The 20822-nt window shown below is 38.6% G+C and overlaps 1 protein-coding gene across 3 annotated transcripts; it reads right to left on the minus strand.

Annotated features, from left to right (window-relative positions):
• Positions 1-10578: 10578 nt before the first annotated feature.
• CWC15 (CWC15 spliceosome associated protein homolog) lies at positions 10579-20810 on the minus strand. Of its 3 annotated transcripts, none has more exons than XM_032167190.2 (7): positions 20701-20810; positions 19273-19411; positions 18591-18703; positions 18194-18282; positions 17215-17322; positions 13511-13629; positions 10579-10751 (listed from the first exon to the last, which is right to left on the minus strand). In XM_032167190.2, exons 2-7 carry the CDS (start codon positions 19401-19403, stop codon positions 10622-10624), a joined length of 690 nt encoding a protein of 229 aa, XP_032023081.1. In that variant the 5' UTR covers positions 19404-19411; positions 20701-20810; the 3' UTR covers positions 10579-10621. The 3 variants fall into 3 exon arrangements, with proteins under 3 accessions (XP_032023081.1, XP_058302718.1, XP_058302717.1); XM_058446735.1 differs by having other exon boundaries at positions 20476-20760; XM_058446734.1 differs by lacking the exon at positions 20701-20810 and adding an exon at positions 20360-20505.
• Positions 20811-20822: the final 12 nt, after the last annotated feature.

Genomic DNA, 20822 nt, shown 5'->3' on the forward strand with positions numbered 1-20822 from the left:
CGCGTGCAGTTGGAAATCTGCATATAACTTTAACTCTTCTAAAACTTAACTACTAATAAGCCTACTGTTGACTGGAAGCCTTATCAATAATGTAAATAGTCGATAAACACATATTTTGTATGTTATATGTATTATATACTGTATTCTTACAATAAAGCAAGCTAGAGAAAAGAAAATCATAAGAAAGAGAAAATATATTTACTGTTAAGTGGAAGTGGACTGCTATAAAGGTCCTCATCCTTGTCATCTTCGTGTAAAGTAGGATGAGGAGGAGGAAGAGGAGAGGTTGGTCTTGCTGTCTCAGGGATGGCAGAGGCAAAAGAGGTGGAGGAAGTGGAAAGGGAGGCAGGAAAGGTAGGCACATTAGGTGTAACTTTGTGGAAATACAGTGTAATTTCTGTCTGACTTTTTTGCTTTTATGTGTCTTTAAAAATGTTTCTATGCCATACCGATCCTTTCACTGTTTGCTTTAGTTTTGGTACCCATATCATAGGAGGGTCCAGGTTGTAAAAGAAGTCAAAAGCAGTCTTGAATAGTGAGAACTCTTCTGACAGATTGCTTAATGTCAATTTATTTTTTGGCTCTGCTTCTCCTACATCTTTCTCATCATCTGGCACTAGTACAGAAGCTCTCATCTCCATCAAATTGTCTCCTGTTGATTCCTCTGGTGTCTATTAGCTCTTGAATTGCCCCAAGATCCGCATTTTGAAACCCTACCCCCGACAACCCCCAACCGTTTTTGCTATATCCACAATCTCTTTCATGATTTCCTTGATTGGCTTTGTCATAAATCCTGTCATGCACAACATCTGGACACTTCCTTTTCCAGCAGGAATTTATTGTTTTGGGCTTAATGGCTTTCATGCTTTTTTTTCTATAAGAATAACATCTCCAGTGGTATAATCTTTCCAGATTTTCATGATGTTCTCGATCAGGGTTTTCTTCCATAGCATTGACCGTCCTTTCCATAGTGTACCATGTGAAATGAACCTTAAAGGTCCTGATGACCTCCAATTTAAAGGCTGAATGAGAGACGTTGTGTTTGGGGGCAAGTAGACCACTTCTGGTGTTGAACTCATGGAGTTCTGGGTGGCCAGGGGCATTGTCTAATATCAAAAGAATTTTAAAAGGTTGCCCCTTACTGGCAAGGTACTTCCTGACTTTAGGGACACAGCATCGATGGAATCAATTCAGAAAAAGGGTTCTGGTTGTCCAGGCCTTCCAGTCCAAAAGACTGGAAGCTGGTGTTCATCTTTTCCCTTCAAGGCTGGGGGGTTAGCAGCTTTATAGATAAGGGCAGTCCTGATCATAAACCCAACTGCATTTGCACAAAACAGTAGAGTTAGCCTACCCCTTCCTGCCTTAAATCCTGTTGCTGGCTTATTTTCCTTACTAATAAATGTCCTTTGTGACTTTTTTTTTTCCAGCATAGGGCACTTTTGTCTGCATTAAAAACCTGTTCAGGCAGATATCCTTTCTCCTCAGTGAATTTTTTTTTTTTTTGAGATGGAGGCTTGCTCTGTCACTCAGGCTGGATTGCAGTGGTGCCATCTCAGCTTACTACAACCTCCACCTCCTGGGTTCAAGCAGTCCTCCTGCCTCAGCCTTCAAGTAGATGGGATTATAGATGCCTGCCAACACGCCCAGCTAATTTTTTTACTTTTAGTAGAGAGAGACAGGGTTTCACCATGTTGGCCAGGTTGGTCTCAAAATCCTGACCTGAGGTGATCTGCCTCCCAAAGTGCTGGGATTACAGGTGTGAGCCACCACGCCCAGCCCTCAGTGATGTTCTTAATGGGTCTGGGAACTCATCTGCTGCCTCTTGGCAGGCAGAAGCTGCTTTTGCTGTTATCTTGACATTTTAAAGCCAAATCTCCTTCTAAAATTATCAAACCATCCTTTCCTGGTGTTACACTCTCCAGCTTTAGATCTTTCACCGTCCTTTTGCTTTTAAGTTATCATATAATGACTTTGTTTTTTTTCAAATCATATTAGAGTCTATATGTATGCCTTTCTTATAGCAACCCTGTACCCACATAAAAGCAGAATTTTCAGTACAAGATGAAGGAGTACTTCACAAAAAGTTCAAGGCTATTGCACTTGGTGTCATAGCAGCAGCCATGACTTCACAAATCGGTCTTTCTTTTTATGGTACCTACGCTGTATTCATTCATCTTGAAATGGCTGGTAAGTGCAGCTGCAGACCTCAATCTACAATACATATCAAGAAATTCAACTTTTTCTTGTAATGTCGTCACTTTGCTTCTTGAGAACACTTCCAGCACTGTTAGTGGCACTTTGTATGGGTCATATATTCAACCTTTATGGTACTACACTAAGCATGATGAAAAATATTGAAGAACTAAGAGATTACTTTTTATTGCAACCTGCAATTTACTGGAGAGATGAATTGCTCAAGAGGAGATGATCAGCATCATACAGCACTTTAGGTGGATACTAGCAACACTTGAGCTCACTGCAGTAGCAGCAGGAGGTGACTAAAAAATTATTACAGTAGTTCAATATATACTACAGCTAATTTTATGCAGCTGTAATTTAATACTACGTCATTATGTTTGTTTACCTTTCTCTTAACTGTGAATGGCATAATGCATGGTTTGTTTGTGTGCATAAGTTTTAATCAATTTTAACTTTTTAAAATAGATTCGTGTGCAATTTTTGGTAGTAATTTATAAAATAGACTAGTTTTTATCTGTATTTTATGCATTTATGACACACATAACATTTTCTTATTTTTCTGGTATTTCTAGGCTACACAGTTCATCTGTGAGTTTTTTCAGGTTGTTACATATCTCTACAATTTTTTCCAATACATTTATTAGAAAAACCTGTGTATATATGGACCTGGGCAGTTCAAACCTGTGTTGTAATCAGTTGACCTGGGGTGTGGCCTGAGCATCAGAATTTTTTAAAGTTCCCAGGTAGTTTAGATATGCAGCCAACGTTGAGAATCACTGGAATAATAGGAGAGGTTCAAAGAATAAGAAAGAAATCTTGACAATTTTAAATTTGAGTACAAAACTTAATTGAAAGAATTAATTAGGTGAAATAATTAATTAGGTGAAATAATTGGAATAATTAGAAAATACCCTAGAAAGTAGAACAAAATGATAGAGACCAAAACATGAGAAAAAAAAGAAAGACAGATGTTAATCTACAAACCAACTGAAGTTCTGAAAGAGAGAACAGAGGAAATGGAGTAGATATTATCGAAAAAATGAGAATTTTTCCCAGAACTGAAGCCTATGAATCCTTGAAGAGCCCACTGGGAACCAAACATACTAAGTGGTAAAAGACTCACGACTGAAAAAAAGAGATGATCCCAACAGATTGCAGATTCAAAACAAAACTAGAATATATATATATATATATTTTTTTTTTTTTTCTAGGAGAGCATTAAAGGCAGTCACATAAATGACACTCATCCCTAGGCCACAGCTTAGACTGGATGGTTCTGGAAAAGAGAGGACTTGAATATATACAGAATATACAAAGAAATATAAAGGAGGTTGACATCAGCTTTCAAGAGCAATCCTGAAATTTAGAAGAAAACATAGCAAAAGCTTTCAATAATAGGATAAATTTATTTTTAACCTATATTCAGGAAAACTTTCGTGTGTGTGCACGTGTGTGTGTGTGCACGTGTTTGTGTGTGTGTGTCTGTGTGTGTGATGGAGGAGGGGTTGCAGAATAAAGTTAGATGTACACATACAAGGGCTCAATATGTTAAGTCTCCTTCATTCTTTCTTAGAAAGTTATTTTAGGATGTACTCCATGGAAAGAAAGGAGCGAATTGAGAAAGAAGAAAACATGGAACACTGGAAATTTAGGGGATTCTACATAGGAGAGCATTAAAGGCAGTTGTATAAATGACACTCATCTCCAGGCCACTGCTCAGACTGGATGGCTCTGGAAAAGAGAGGACTTGATTGTGTATCTGATATAATGAAATAATCTTTTAAAATAAAGATAAATATATGAAGAAATTACAAGAAGAAAGCCAATCAAACATTCTAAGAAAGAAATCTGAAAAGGAAATTTAATCATAATACTGGCATTTTAAATTCTTTCATCTACAAAATCTTTCTCTGTAATCAATTTACCTGTTTTGTTTTTCTCTTATGATTTCTGCTTTTGATATCATGCTTAGAAAGGCCATCTCAGCTCAATATTAACACATATTTACCTATTTTTTCTCCAGTACAGTTTCTTTCCTTCAAATTTTTTAGACCACATGCAACTTATCCTAGAGAACTTGTGAGGTAGCAGTAGGGCAACAGCCCTGTGCTGACACCCATGACTTCGTAGCCATCTCTACAGGCTGCATAGGCAAGATGTGACCTACAGCTGGCCTGAATCTTGGCAGAACACTTTGTATCTCTCCTGGACCCTAAGAACATAGGATGCTTAGGAGGAGCTGCTGCAAGGGGCATTTCTTACTTGCTTCTCATCTCCTGGTTCTGGCGAGGTAGGAGGTGTTCTTCCTCACCACCCTTAGGGTACGCCTGGAAGCTATAAAACATTATCTGCAGTGTCACACTAGGGTGTGCAATCATTAGAGTCACTGTCACTTGGTCTCTTTTGTTTCTGTGTTGCCCTACACCAGGGTCACAGGGACTAGCACCTTTGGCTACTTTCTTCTGAGTCTGACAGTACCCAACGATCTAAATCTAAAAGGGTTTTGTTGTTTCCTTATTCACTGACTCTATCAGCCTTGCTTGGCCTTGTGCTTGACAGTAGTAACCTATTTTCTAGCAAATTGTTGGTAAATTTTCCTGACACCATTTACTAAATAGTTCATTCTCTTTTCCATTGTTTTTCTCATTTCTTCTCCTTTTAGAATTTTTTTCCTATATACTAAATTATTTTGTAGCTGTGCTAGTATCTGACCTTTTATTACAGTCCATTTTTCCTTTATCTCTCTATTCTAGGGACAGAACCACACTAATTTTTGTACGTTTATAATGCATTTAAAAATTGGTATGGAAAACCCCTCTCATTATTCTTGCTTGCAAGATTTTTTTTTCTGGATATTCTTACAAATTTATTCTAATGAAAAATTCTAAAAGAATTTGGTCAAAACACCAATTATATGGGTTAAAAAATATCCCAACCCATTTAATAATTTCTTTTGGATAGAGAGCTGGTATCTTTATACCACCGAGTCTTCTCATCCAGACATACGTATTCCTCCGTATTTATTAAAGTCCTATTTAATGCCCCACCAGAGAGTATTGACATTTTCTTCAAAGAGGTCCTGTACATTTCTTCTTCAGTTTATGACTATGCATTTTACATTCTCTGTAGCTATCATGAATGGGATTGTCTGTCCATTATATTTCCTAAATTGTTATTGTTTATTGAAGGGTCTACAGGGATGGTGGGGTCAGGGTGGCCTAGCAGGAGGCACAAAGCCAGCTCAGGAACTGGGGCATCTGTGGGGCCTGCTGCCACAGGGAACATGCTTGGATGCTCTGCAAGCTTTGCCATGTCTGCTATCCCAGTTTTCTTCTCGTTAGCAGCTTTGTCCTCCCTTGTGACTTGTTTGAAGTAAACTCTTCAAGAGAGTGACTCACCTCCCAGTTCTTACTGAAAATACTCTCTGGAAATAGACCTCTGAGACCAAGAGTTAGACTTTGAAGGTGTTGGTGCTGAGGAAATCTCAAGATGCATTAGAATCCTCTTCTCTGAAAAAGTCAAAATATTATTTAAGCCCCCACCCCTCTTTCCCCCTTTCTTGGGCTCCAACACATACAGAGATGGTTGAGCTCCCAGGAAGCTGCTTCCAATTAGTCTAGGACTTTTAGGAAACATTTCCCAGCCTCTTTCTGAAAAGGGAGGCTGTTTGAGACCCCCCCGGGAGGAAACCTGGCAGACGCCTCTCTCAGGAGTGTGAACACAACAGGTTTCTTCCTTCTCCTCTTCTCACCTCCTAAAGTGCCTCTGAGAGCTAGGTCAGGTGAGAGAGAACAGGACATTTTTAAAAATACAAAACTCCTAAAAGGGCCCTGTATAAAGATTTCAGGAACATAGATGTATGTGGAGGCTCCGTGGGAGTGTAATTTAGGAGAGATGCTAGTGACACATCTACAACATCACCACAAATAACAACAGCACCACAAATAAAATGACACCAAGCATTTACTAAAAGATGACTCCAAGGCGGATCCCATTTCTTCCATGCTTGACCTTGGCCAATATCCCACCCTTCCAAAGCTCTACCTGTCTCCTCTCCCAACATGAGTGGCTCAATTTAATTAGTCCTATTTCTTTTCTTTTTTTCTTTTTTTTTTCTTTTTGTACTTTTAGTAGAGACAGGGTTTCATCATGTTGACCGGGCTGATCTTGAACTCCTGACCTCATGATCTGCCCACCTCAGCCTCCCAAAGTGCTGGGATTACAGGCATGAGCCACCGTGGCCGGCCTAATTGCCCTATTTCTAAGAAGGTGCCCTAAAGACAGGACAAGCACTCCCCTGCCCACTGGTGCCTGTGCTTCCGGTATCCAGCAGGAAACTGACTCAACAGGGCCTGATCCTGGCAGGACTCCCCAGGCCTCTGCTCTTTAGGTTGCAGCTTTTCCACCCTGCCTGTGTGGGTACCTGCCCCTCCCCAAGCCTGTGCCCAGGCCTGCACCAGAAGTAGGCAGCAGAGAACCTGTCCTGGGGAGTCCAGGAGGCAGGGACCTCATGTGACCCAAGCCTCCAAGCCCTGACACATGCTCCACTGTTCCATAACATTTTATTACAAAACACACATTCCAAGATAAAATTATGAACAATTTTAAGACAGCAACGGCTGAGCATTATACCCTGAAGGTGGACTCCTCCTGAGTGTGGGGCCTGAGCAACTGCACTGGAGCCAGGATGCTGATTTGGATCCTCAGTTAATACTTTCCTCTGTGTTTTAGATGATTGGAAATTTGGGTGAGGAAGACAAGGGAATAATCACCCCCACCCTCCGAGAGCGCCCAACAATTCTATAAACTAGGTATTTATATCACCTCTAATCTTCAGCTTTTTGGGGGAAGTGTTGTTATTGTCACTGTACAAAGGAGGAAACAGGCTCAGAGATTTAAATAATTTGTTAAGGCCATAAGGCTGTCAAGTGGCAGAACTAAAATTTAATCTAGTTTCTTCAGGCTCTTGTGCTGTTTCTACTCTATAATGTTTCCTCCAAAATAGCAAACATTTGAAGCCACCCAGTTTTCAGACAGGCCTTGCTGTGTGCCCAGCATGGTGGAAAAGATGCAGGCACTGCCCCTGAGGAGTCCAGATTTACAGCTGCAGTATCTTTGGTTTCCAGGTTTTATGTAACATGTGTACAGCTGAGTATGTCAAGAGATTGTACTGTCAACGTCTTCCTGTCCGTGCCCACATTTGTTCTAGGTAACCGGGTTCCTGCCTACCGCTCACAGGACCAGCCTTGTCTCAGGACACAGAGGCTCTATTGGCCAGTGGAGCTATAAAGACATGAAGTCCTTCTATCAACGAAGCCAGGAGCATGAATGAGTGACCTCCATTTTTGTGGTACAGAAACCAAGTCTTGCAGAAAAAGTGGAACAGACAAAGAGAGGGAGACCAAGGAAGAGCTGAACAAAGGAAATGCCTTTTAAGTTTTCTAAAGATAAGCCTCCATTTTACTTGAGTTGCTATGACTGAGTTTCCAATCCCAGTGACCAGGCAATGCCTGTCTGGGCCATACCTATGGCCCAGCCAAAGTTCTGAGGGGTCAGGGAGCCTCTTAATTCAGAATCAAACTTTATGACAGAAGAAAACAATAGGCTTTTGAACTTTTACACAGCCTCTGCTAAATGCTACTAGAGATAGGTGAATAGACATGCATGAAGTTTACTATGTGCCTGCCAGATATTTAAACCTTGTTATTTAATCCTCACAAAACTCCCTCATGATTGTCCTGTTACTATTGTTCCATAGGAGAGAAAACAGTCAAAAGGGCTCATTAACAGAGAAGCAGTCAAGCAAAGCAATAAAGTGGATGGGCTTAGAATAGAGTTCCAGGTTTCAATCTTAGCCCACCTCCCTTACATTTACGACTTTGCTTGTTTTTAAACTTCTTACAAATGTCAGTTTCCTTATCTATAAAATGTGGAAAATAATATCAGCTACCTAACAGGCAGTGGTGTCAATTAGATGAGTAAAGTACAAATGCAGTTGGTGATCATTCAATGAATCTTAGTTTTTTGTTTTTGTTTTTGTTTTTGAGACGGAGTCTCTGTCATGCAGGCTGGAGTGCAGTGGCACCATCTTGGCTCACTGCAACCTCCGCCTCCCGTGTTCAAGCAATTCTCTTGCCTCAGCCTCAGTAGGTGGGATTACAGGCACCAGTCACCAAGCGTGGCTAATTTTTTTTGTATTTTTAGTAGAGATGGGGTTTTGCCATGTTGGCCAGATCAAGTCATCTGCCCGCTTTGATCTCCCAAAGTGCTGGGATTACAGACATAAGCCACCACACCTGGCCAATAAATGTTAGTTCTAATAAAGCTTGAAGTGGCACAGATGGCTTCACACCAGGTCCTCCTGGCTTCAAAGACCTCTTTTTCCAATTGGCATCAGCTTTTGAAGGGATAAGACAGATTCCACAACCACTCCAACAAGAAGTATTTTACAAGGAGGGTGCAAGGCAATTTAGCTAAGTATGTTGTTACTTGCGCTGTAAATCTGAAGGCTAACAACACATTTATGTACCTCCTGGGTCTGACTCAGGTTATAGGATGTTTTACATTGACAAACCACAGGGAAAGGAAGAAAGAAATCAATGAAATCAGCTTTACTCTAATTCTTTCTAAACCTTTCAGGCTCAAATAGGGAATCTGAAACAAGTGGACCCTGGAGAAATAGTGCACCCTAAGTCAGACCCCTGGCCCTTGAGATACTAAAAAGGGCAATTCCAAGAACTACAGTTTTAGAAGTCTGATAATGCCCATTACATCTATAAGCATATTTTTATGTAATTGTAAGGTGCTCATACATGATCCATCATGTATTAATCCTAAACAAGTTACTTGGCTTGAGCTTCATTTTCCTCAACTTTGAATAACACAGCACTTCCTAAGGTTGCTATGAAGATAACCAAAAATGAATGTAAATTCATTTTTTTCAATTTTTATTATTTTTGAGATGGAGTTTCACTCTTGTCGTCCAGGCTGGAGTGCAACGGCACGATCTCAGCTCACTGCAACCTCCGCCTCCTGGGTTCAAGCAATTCTCCTGCCTTAGCCTCCCGAGTAGCTGGGATTATAGGCGACTGCCACCACGCCTGGCTAATTTTTGTATTTTTAGTAGAGACAGGGTTTCACCATGTGTAAATTCATTTTCTAAGTTGTAAAGTTGGAGATAAAAAGGTTTTAATATTAAAAGCTTCTTAAAAACACTAGCTGAAGTATCCAAAATTTTGTTGAGGAGCTCAGTTTGAAAAAATGTAGAACATAAATGTGGAATCCAGACCTGGGCTCCATTTCCAGCTCTACTCCGGACTCAGGATAGATAAAACCAATGTCCAAGCTTCCATTGGGAAAATGGAACTTTCCATTTAATTAGGAAGTAAGGTATTAAAGGACTTAAATAGTAACACATTATTTTGCTTTAAAACTTCTATCTTTAACCTTAGGAACCTCAGTATCTTTCATGGCTGAGGAAGCCTATGAATGAGTCTCATCTATAAAAGGCTCAACTTCTGGTCTCAAATTTTCTATCAAAAGCGGCCTTCTTAAATCACAGCCTAGCTTCACAAAAACTTAATTTTCCAGAACTACTGCTTTTAGTATAGTCTAGCTCTTCCTCTCACTTCCCAAAGATATATCCTCCAAGATAACAAAACATTATTTCCAAAGGTTTTATTTTATATATTGTTTGAAGCTTTCTCAGGCTTTGCACTAAATGCACGTCAGAGTGCATATTCAATCTCTTTCCAAAGAAACATGGCAGTTGAGTATCCAGAACACAAGTGAGTACTGTATACTTGAAAAGAATGCTTATAGAGCTCTCCTCTTGGGCCATGAGAAAAAAAAAACAAGTGCCTGCAGAAGTGAGCGATACTCAATGCTCTCCCGCTTACTGTCGATGACACTAATTCACACCAACATGTGGTCCAAAATAGAATCCCTCTCATCTTTCATTATACTATTTAAAAAATGCAGAGAAAATATTATGAATTAACTCATCTTAAATAAATGTGAGAGAAACGGGGGAAAGGGCAAGTTAATGCATAAGCACATTGTAATACACAATGGTAATTTTTTTTTTCAAAAGAAATTATGGAATGTATTACTAGCAGCATAAATTTCAACAAAAAATTGTGCACCCAGATTTGGTTATTTAGATTAAAAATATTTATTACAGGCAGATTTGCTTTTCCCAGGAAAACGTATCACCGGAAACATTCAGAGAATGCAAACTGGGTTAAACCTATTCCCAAGTCCATTATCAAGTAAGGTATCACTAAAGAAAAAGATAGGAGTCTAAAATTGGGGAAGCCCACACACAGTTTAGACAGGGGAAAAGAAAAAAAAAAAACTCATAAAAAAAAGTCAGAATGATCCTTTATGTTTTACAGTCTTTAATTAAGCACATAAAACTGTACTACTTAATATATTTTTCCATGAACTTTTTGTGAAATTCAGATCGCAGTGTGTCATTTACAAATCTTTTGTCTTTCTTCTGGTCATCTACACCTTTTGCACAGTTCTTGAAGACAACATCATCATCCCACCTGAGGAAGAAAAAGCAAACAGCATGTCTGAAAATGTTTGTATCAGGAGACAAGACTACTACATGCACTGCAAGGCTTAGTCAGTTACACAGAAAGACGCTGAACATGTGTATCATCTGATGCAGCAATTACACTAAGAAGAATAATGTCATCCTTAATACATAATCTTGCTTTCTTATAGCAAGAATGGCAATTCCTACTTAGAACATGTAAAACATTCTTATTACTTCTCCAGTAAAATAAACTTTTGAGTTAAAAAACAGAAATACATACATTTTAATTGCATAAATATTTAATGTTTTTAGGTCTAACAGAAAGAAGCAGCACCTAGGACTACCCTAATATTAGTACAGGCATCTGTAGATGATAGTAGCCAATCAATTTAATGTAGTTTAGATTATGTGGTTTTGAGGATTGTAGATATTCCTCTTTTATCAGTTACTGTTTAGTAATCATCTACTGTAATATTCACATTATAGGCCAACAAAAGGAGAAGGTATCATTGGGGTATAATAATTAAGGCTCAGATATGGCCCACATGTACATTAACCAAGGAGAAGTACCAGCTGAAGAGCTCAGGGCAGAACTCTGGTTCGATTCCATAATGTATAAGCATGAAAAAAACCACCCATAAGTAACTTATAAAATACATGTGTTATAGAAAACAAAGAGCATGATTTCAGAATATCACCTAGCATATAAAACACAGGCCCATATACATAATATAGATACCCTTACAAATACATATAAAACACAAGCCCATATAATGTGAGTGTTTATGTGTGCATGCGCTTACATGTCAGGAGAAACTGCACATGGGAACAAATGTGGGAAAGTGCACAATGAGCAACAAACATGGGCACCTTTGGAAAACAGTGCAGTAAAGTCATCACTGATGCAGTACACAGAAGCATAACAAGCTGAGCTGATCAATATGACTGGGATATAAGACATGTTTCTATCTCCAATTCCATTTGCATTCAAAAAAGGCAAAAGAACAAACTATATAGCTTTATTTTTGTATATAATCAGTACAGTTTTTTCTGTATCCAGTCTTTCCTCGACTCCAAACAGGCTTTTTGCCCCTCCTTCCCAACACCAAAATGCTCTTTCCTGACATTAGTATTTGTCCTCGATGATCGACTCCTCTCCTCCTGAAACACTTTGTTTCACTTCTTTCAGTTCTCCTCCTCAGTATCACTCCTAGGTGATATTCTCTAGCCAGTTCTTCCCAACTGGCTGCTTCTTGTTAGCCTAGACTTTTTCATTCAAAATTAATTCAATCAATATTTATCAGGCACCTGTATAATGTTTAGAGGTTGGGCAGATGATTAGAACAGGTACTGGTAACTAATAATCTACCTAACCTCTAAACATACCACGCTCAGTTCTGACTTCTCCTCTCTAGCTATACCCTTCCCTAGGTGATTTCATCCTGTCTTAAGACTTTAAAAAGTTTATCTGAGCTGATAACTTCCAAATCTACTATCTCCAGCTTGGACTAATTCCAGAACTGTATCAGCAGTACTGCACCACCCCAGAGGGGACAGCAGCCAGCAGTACTGCATCACTCCAGAGGGGAGGGCAGGTAGTGGTTCTGTATCACTCCAGAGAGGAGGGCAGGTAGCGGTACTGCATCACTCCAGAGGGGAAGGCGGTCAGCAGTACTGCATCACTCCAGATGGCAGATAATAGCAGTAGAGGTGGTGAAAAATAACGAATATGGTTTAAAAGTTAAGCACTGTGGTTCCTTGACGAATGCATATAAAATAACAACCAATCTTCCTCCCTCAGCATTTCCTGTAAGCTTTTCTGTTTTATTTTACGTATCACCATCTGAAGGATTTACAGTATTTACAATTTATATTTTCTCCCTTTTCAGCCCGCCTTTTTTACCCCTCCAAACACACACACACGCTGTACAGAAAGAATTTAAAAAGCAGGCCTAGGACTACAATCCTTAGACATGCCTGCTTGCAAGGTTGGCCCCTGGCTGGCCTTCGAAAACTTGGATCTAAGAAATCTTCCCACTGTCACTGTGCCTACAATTTACAAATAATGTGGTTTATGCCGAACACCTACTATCCTTTTAGAAGTCTGGATTTGGTATGTGCTAAGCAAAAGCTGCGTACATGACTAGCCACCCCCAGTAAAAACGTTGGGCACGGGATCTTTAGTGGGCTTCCCTGGGCAGAAGCACTGCACACGTTGCTGCACTGTCATTGCTGGGGGAAACAATGTACTGTGTGACCACTCATGGAAGGGACAGAGCATAGTGAAACCTGCACATGGATTCCTCTATTCTGTGTGTGTGTCTTTTCCCTTTATAATCTAGCTATGTGTCTTTATTACCTTAGCCAAGCATATAACTATACAACAAGTCTCCTGAGTTCTTCTAGTGAGTGTCTGAATTTGAGAGGCCGTCTTGAGGACCCTTGATATGCACACCTAAAATGTAAGGGCCTCAGTTTATTACTCTGTCCCTAGTGCTTACATCATCATCTAGTACACAGCTGGTTAATGCAACTATCTATTGAAAATAAGTTTATTTTCTTTCATTTAGCTTCTTCCATTATTCCTAATTGAACAGAGAAGAGTATCAGTGAACAGACAGTGGACTTTTAGAAGCTTTATATAATGCACCTTGCTATCCAACTTATAATCTGCATGCCTGTGTGTATACACATACACACACACACACACACACACACACACACACACACACACACACTCTCCATTACTCCGTTACTGTATAGTACCTTCTTTTAACTTTGAAGTTGGCCTGAGGCTGGGATGGGCCAGTGAGATTAAGGAGAGGGTTTCCGCTTAGAATGTTTTCCATACGAATCCTCTCTTCTTCAGCTTTTTGTTCTTGTTCCTGTGAATGATAAAGGAAGATTAACATTTACTTATTTTAACTCTGGGTTCAATTTTTTTTATATTAGCTCACTAAAAAAAAAACTGATCATTAGGATTTTACAGCAAGAAAAGCATCAACGCAGGCTTTTCTTTTTTCTTTTTTTTTTTGGTTTTCGAGGCATACTAGAAAAGTCTCCCTCATCAAAATAAAATAATTTGGCATTTTTATTTTAAATTATTTCATGGTTGGTATCATACAGTAATTAGTCTCTTCCAACTGCGAAATGCTACAGATTCATATTTAAATCTATTTTCTTTCTTGAAGTACATGTAAAATTAATTGCTTTAAATTTTAAGCGTATATCAATAAGCATATTCTAATAATTTAAGAACATATTGAATATCAAAAAGACACATTTAGCAAAACTATTACCTCAACTTTAAAGGGTCATACCTAACTGTGATTAAATTTAATCTTATTTTGAATTACTAATAATGTAAACTTGCATCTCTAGGTTTGGTGACAAGTTATTAATGAAGAAGTAACTCCTAAAATAGGACAAAGTACCATGTACCAGTTAACATGAATTTCTACTAATTTACCTGAGGTTGATATATTTTGTTTTTATTGACTTATTGAGTTTCTTTTTTTTTTTTTTTTTGAGATGGAGTCTCACTCTGTTGCCCAGGCTGGAGTGCAATGGCATGATCTCAGCTCACTGCAACTTTCACCTCCCAGGTTCAAGGGATTCTCCTGCCTCAGCCTCCAGCATGCGCCATCATGCCTGGCTAATTTTTGTATTTTTAGTAGAGACGTCATTTCACCAAGTTGGCCAGGCTGGTCTCAAACTCCTGACCTTGTGATCCGTTCACCTCAGCCTCCCAGAGTGCTGAGATTACAGGCGTGAGCCACCGTACCCAGCCTCAGTTTCTATTTTTATACCTCCCATCCTTTATCAGTTATAACACAGTCTTTCTTCACTTTTATTTTAGCATCAACTTCTTCAAAGTCAAATCACCCTGAGTTTCCTTCTCAGAATGTGGAATATAAAATGTCTAAAATCCTTAGCTATCACTTCTACATCTACCTGTTAACATGTTATCTTAAGCCAAATATAAATCCCATTTTGCTGTGTTTTGGGGATGACAGAAATTGATGACTTAAGAGATCAAGGAAAAACAGATGGTGTGGAAGTCATTTAAAAAAAAGTTATTATTTTAATAACCTAATTTTTCATATAGGTTACTGATACTTCATTTCAATATTCAAATGTAAACAATGAATTTCATTTTTATGAAGAAAAATAAAAATGAAAATGGGAGGTAAGAAGATCTAACTTGTAAGGAAATACGAAAATTCCTTTACATCACTGGTCAGAACTTAAATAAAATCAGGAACTATCCATCACAGAACAGGTGGCTTTCTAAAAGCTATATATTTATTTGTAACAAATTATACTGATGCTTAAAGGGAAAAGATATTTCTCTGAAATACTAGAAAAATAGGAGCTTAAATATACAATATATCCAAACTTATAATATAATGTATATGACATATAAAGGTTATGGACATTTTATGTTTGGAATATTATTTCCTTGGAGTTACTGAATGATTGCACACACAGCACTGGAAAAAAAGGCATAAACTCTTTCTATATTCAAACAGCAGGTATACTATGTTTCATAATATAGACTAGTCATCAGATGGCATGTAGGTCAAATCCTAACTACCTGTTTTTGTAAATATTTTATTGGAACATTGTCACACTCGTTCATTTATGTACTCTGTGGGTGTTTTTATGCTATAACAGTGGAGGTGAGTAGGTGCGATAGAGGCTCCACGACCAGCCAACCTAAAATATTTACTACCTGGCCCTTTACAGAAAGAGTGCTGACCCCTGACAAGGGCTAAATGGTTTGAAAATCTTAAATTTGGGACATGGCAAAAACCAGCCAACAGAAAGGGAAACAGGGATAAAAGAAACAAAACTATCATTCAACTGCAAGAAATATCAACACATTTTAATACAGATATTAGATGAAACTCACAAAACTGCAAGGCCTTCTGTCTAAAATGTTTATCCTCCCTCAAGGTCAACCAAAAGCATTTGAATTGCTCATCTCTTTATGTGTCCAGAACTATCAGGCAAGCTAAAAAAATGTGGAACAATTGCCCTCTAGTGGTATGCAAGTGGGATTGGGAATGTTTTTATAATTCTTTGACTTTTAAAAACTAGATGTAAAAACTATAAGCTATTACAGGAATTATGTTCTCTTATACAAAACTTTGATGAGAATTGTATTTTGAAATGCTTTTCTTCTTCCAATCTGAATTCTAAATCTTCAAAGTCTATCCCAAACTCTAGCTCTTTTCTGAATTCTTCCCTGGCCCTCCTGATTCACATGAAGTCTACTTCCCTAGATTCCTGGTATTGACCATGTAGTATATTTTGTTACTTTCTTTTTTAAACACAGAACAATTCTTGCCTCAAATAAAATTTTACACAGAAATCTATAAAAAAGCTGTGCTGCTCTGGTTGAAAACAGGGGCAGACATCCCTACCTGAATGTCTCACAATGTGTCAAATTTAACATGTTCAAAACAGAACTCATCAACTACCTCTTCTCTCTGCCTAAATATGGCAATTCTTTTGCATTCCTTATATTGATGGCACCAACATTTACCTAGAAAGTGAGGGTCCTCTCTGCTGCTACAATCAATCAGTCACTTTATCTGTCAACTCAACCTCCTTTTTTATTTTTTCCTGCTCCCGTTCCCACTTTGACCTCCTTGATCATCAGCTTTATCGGCATCTAATTACTTACCTCAATTCCAACTCTTATCATACAAGCTAAGAGTCTCTTAATTGGGAGGATTACTGGAACAGCCTCCTAACTCAGTTTTTTTCCAATCCATCCTCCATATTTTGCCAGAGTAATCTTTCTAAGATGCATATCCAATTTTATCAATCTCCTGCTGAAATCAACCAGCTCCTCATGTCCTTTAGAAAAAATCTAGACTCCTTCAGCATTGTTTTGCAAACCTCTAATGCTCTGACTTGCACTTGCCTCCTCAGTTTCACCTCTTATTATCACTCTGGGTAATTTATTCAGAATTTTAACTGTCTTTGAGTTTTATATTTTTTCCTCATATTGTGTAAACAGAGAGACTGTGGGGGCTCAGAGAAGTTAGGTAGCTTGACCTAGGTTATATAATGTCTACTGACTGATTGCCTTAATAGTACCTAGGCAGTAGACAAGCAGAGAGATAATCTTTGTAGACCACAACTATATCTTGATCATCTTTGATTCTCCTGTCAATTAACAGATATCAACTAAATGTTGAACAAATGAATAAACAAGTAAATGACTAGCAAGCTTGTGAATATTACTCAGTGTATCTGAACTATTTGAAAAGAATTTCTTACATAACCAGGATACCTAGGATGTCATAAAAATAATCAGATTTATAGATCTACAAGTGCTATATTTAGACATGGTAAGGGAGATTTCTAATGTAAGAAGATATTACTTATATTCAAAAAAATTTCTACCTTAGTATATGTGAGAAAATAGATGTAAATATTTAATACTTTGGTTTTACCTTCCTGGCCTGCTCTTCAGCTCTTTCTTTTTTAATTTTTTCCAGTTCTGCAAGAAGAGCTGCAGTATCATCATCATCACTTTCTTCTTCAAAATCTTCATCTTCCTCCTAAAAGAACAGTGACAGCCCAGAAGATTGGAGGCAAAATATACACTACCAAAACGCAGTACATATGTACAATTTATCACCCTAAGAAAATCAAAACAATTTTATGTAGCTCAGAACTTTAAGCTTGCAGCAAAGATAATCAAAAGTGCAAAAAAGTGTGCTAAATTCTCAGAAGAAAATAATTTCAAATGAATAATCATTAAATTTCAGTTGAAATTAGGTTTCCTGTTTTAACTATTATGAGTAACTCCATCAATTAACTCTAGAATTAACTGCTGATATGTATACATAGTTAGATATTACTCCTTGGATGCCACTCAGGTTTTTCACTGTCCTGTATGTAGAAAACTGCAAATTGATTATAGGCTCTAGGGTCCCACAGAATTTTAACTGATGTGCTAATCCTTAAAAACCTTCTGCTTAGATTACTTCCCTCCCCAAGCACAGAGGGAACCAATAAGTGTATTGCACTTATAGAAGGGGACATATCTAATATGGAAAGGCCTCCAGGTACAACTCTAGAGGGCACTGCTTCTAGGAAGCCCAGTATGAAGAGTGCCCTGTAGAAGTGTGTAACACAGCAGTACTGCAGTAGTTTAGTACAGGACATTATTTTGGGGGAAAGCATATCCTTTAATAGATTCCTTCCATATTTGATTCTCTAGAGATCAAACTTGTTCTTAAAGTCCCACAAAATAATACTTTTGGTTTAAAAATCAACTATAAAGTTTAGCACTGAGGTCAGGGTTATACTTGAATAATGGTAAGTAAACATAAATATATGTCACTTCTTAAAGCAAAGACATAACAAATATTTTAGAAAAACATGGTAAATCAATTATTAGAGAGGAAAGGAGGAAACAAAACATACATCTGTTAGAGGGTCATCTGCATCAAGGTTGGCGGCAGGAATCTGGTCTAACCGTGGCTTTTTTGACACTGAAGAGGAGGTTGTATGTTCTGGGGGGAAACAGAAATCATTTAACTTAATAAAACAAATACTTCCTTTCTTAAAATGTTTTAGAGACCTGTGGGCACAAGGAGCCCACATTAAAAGCATTATCCACAGTGAACTCACATCCACAGTGCCTGGGCAAATAAGCCTTTGGTAAATATTTGTTATTATTATCTCTAATGATCTAAGAAAGTATTACAGTTCACATCAATCTGTAAAAGTAAACAAATGGTTAACATTTTCCAATTGCTACATAAAGAAAAACTATCAACAACATAATTTATGAGACAACTGTCTTGGATAGTGTTGGTACCTCGGGTTGGACGATCCCTATTTTTCTCTCTTGCGGCAGCTCTCTCTCTTTCTTCCAACTCTCTCCTGAAGTCACGGTTACGAACCTCTTCAGGGGCATCCTGAGTAGTCTGTCTAAAGTAGAAACAAACGAGGGCAAAAATGTTACACACACACACACACACACACACACACACTCTGTAGTAATGGAAGACAATTCAGGAATGAGACTTTGTCCTTCGAGCAGAAAAAAGGGAAGTAGACAAGATCATAATCTAATCTGAAGGTTACTAACAGCCACTCTTGTGACGTTCCCAATATTTCAAGAAGTCCAAATTCAATCACATATTTTCCTATAATAAGGCTTTACAGTGATTAAAATGTCTTTAATTTTTATTAGTATTATATCAACTCAGAACTTAACAGTAATACTTTTAATATATTGACTGGTGCTGATAGTGCATAATCTCTCTGAGGCATTATTATTTCTATTATTTATTGTTCTATCTACATATGAAAATTCCTGGTTAGTAGGAATTTTGCATTTTAAAATCACAGCAAAATTTTAGTGTTAAACATCCTATTGCATTCTATTCCTATGAAAATAGATAAGTGACATAACTCAAACAGACTACTGTATCCTGACCATGCCATTTAACAGATTTGGTCTTTTGTGAACAACAAAAAAAGAAAGTCTTAACTACCTGTATTTTATCTTTGTATGAGAGGGTAGGTCTCTGCTTGAATACTGCTTTGAAAGTTGGCTCAAATCACCTTCTCCTTTTCCCCTTCCACCTCTTGCAGGTTCAAAGGTTGGCCTGGCTGCTGTTGTCATCTTTTATGCTTTGAAGAAAAATATAATCAAGTTATTTCCAACATTACAAACATTTTATAGAGTATTAATATCCATACTGCTAAAATAAGTTCCAAAACTCATTCCCCAAAACCTGCTTAATCTTCTTAAACAAAAGTTTTCAAGAACACAAATTATGAGGCTTAGGCTGTACAAGGAATATGGCTTCTCAGGCTCGTCTTAGTACAAAAAATTCTGTCATGAAGATCTGAATTTGCATCCCTATTCTCCTTCTGACTAGATGGGCTTGAGCAAGTCACCTGGCTTAACTTTCTGTCATCTGTGGAATGGAGATATTCCTCATAGATTATAAGAATTATGACACTTGACATGTCAAAATCCTTGTAAAATACAGTACTGCCATGACTGAGTTTTAAAAATTTCCAACTCAACTTTACTCTACCAGACTCTGTAAAGTTTGCATTTTATCTAAACTTCACACAATAGCAAATAGGCTAGTAGAAACAAAAGCTAAAAACAAAAAATATCACTGACAAAGTTACTAAATGTCCCAGAGAAAAGTGTGTTAAACTTCAATGACAGTTACATAGAAAAAAATTCTTAAACAACCGTTTGTTGAGCTAATTTTCTCCTACAACAGGCATCATACTATAAATCAGCTCGTTAGTGGGTTATAATTTAAGGACTGTTCAAAAAAAAAACAAGAACCTCACCCCCAGAGGATTCTGATGCCAAAAATCAGGGACCCATTCCTTAAGTTACTTTCTTCTTGGAGCAGTCACAAGAATACTGTGTAGCAGATGCAGTCACAAAAACCCTGGTAGTGTCGGAAAAGCAAGTGTGTGGGGAGGGTGGGCGAATTGGGAGGATTTTTGGGGGGGTGCTAATTGTCTCAATTTTCAAAAAGGGTAGAGACATGTATACAAAGAAGAAAACAGGGTTATCTGGCGCTGGGGGGGCCGCCCCTTCCCACACACCAACGGAATTATCACTCCGGCCTCCCGTGAGCTAGTCTTTGGCTATAACCAGAAACTCGCTGCCTCTTCACCCGTGTCCAGCACTGCAGCGGTGCGAGGGGTAGTGAAGGGAGGACCTGGGGTTCGCTTTACGCAGTAGGCGAGCTGCCTTTACGCTGCGATCTCCTCGGCGGGCCCAAGAACTCCGGACGCGCCTGACAGGCACTCGGTTCCGCCCCTAGCCCGCTGCTCCAGGGCCTCCACCGCCCGCGCTCTACACTCTGCCGCCGACTCCGACCCCAACTGCCCTTTCCCGTCCCACCGCAATAAGAAAGATAATCTCCTATCCTCCTGCCGCTCACACTGGCCGAGGTCCGATGCAGCAGGCTCCGAAGATCATACAGACGCCATTACGATTCTTGGTTCCCAGAAACCTCTGCGCCCAGGGCTAGCGCCTAAGACCCGGAAGCAAAATCCAAGCGCT

The sequence above is a fragment of the Hylobates moloch genome, unplaced genomic scaffold, assembly GCF_009828535.3.
Source record: "Hylobates moloch isolate HMO894 unplaced genomic scaffold, HMol_V3 SCAFFOLD_11, whole genome shotgun sequence".
Classification (NCBI taxonomy): Eukaryota; Metazoa; Chordata; class Mammalia; order Primates; family Hylobatidae; genus Hylobates; species Hylobates moloch.

Coding starts and splice junctions, on each gene's coding strand:
- CWC15 (XM_032167190.2), bottom strand. CDS start 19,403: ATGACAACAGCAGCCAGGCCAACCTTTGAACCTGCAAGAGGTGGAAGG. Junction 18,704..19,272: donor CATACAAAGATAAAATACAG/GTAGTTAAGACT, acceptor TTTCTACTTTAG/ACAGACTACTCAGGATGCCC. Junction 18,283..18,590: donor TAGGGATCGTCCAACCCGAG/GTACCAACACTA, acceptor GTTTCCCCCCAG/AACATACAACCTCCTCTTCA.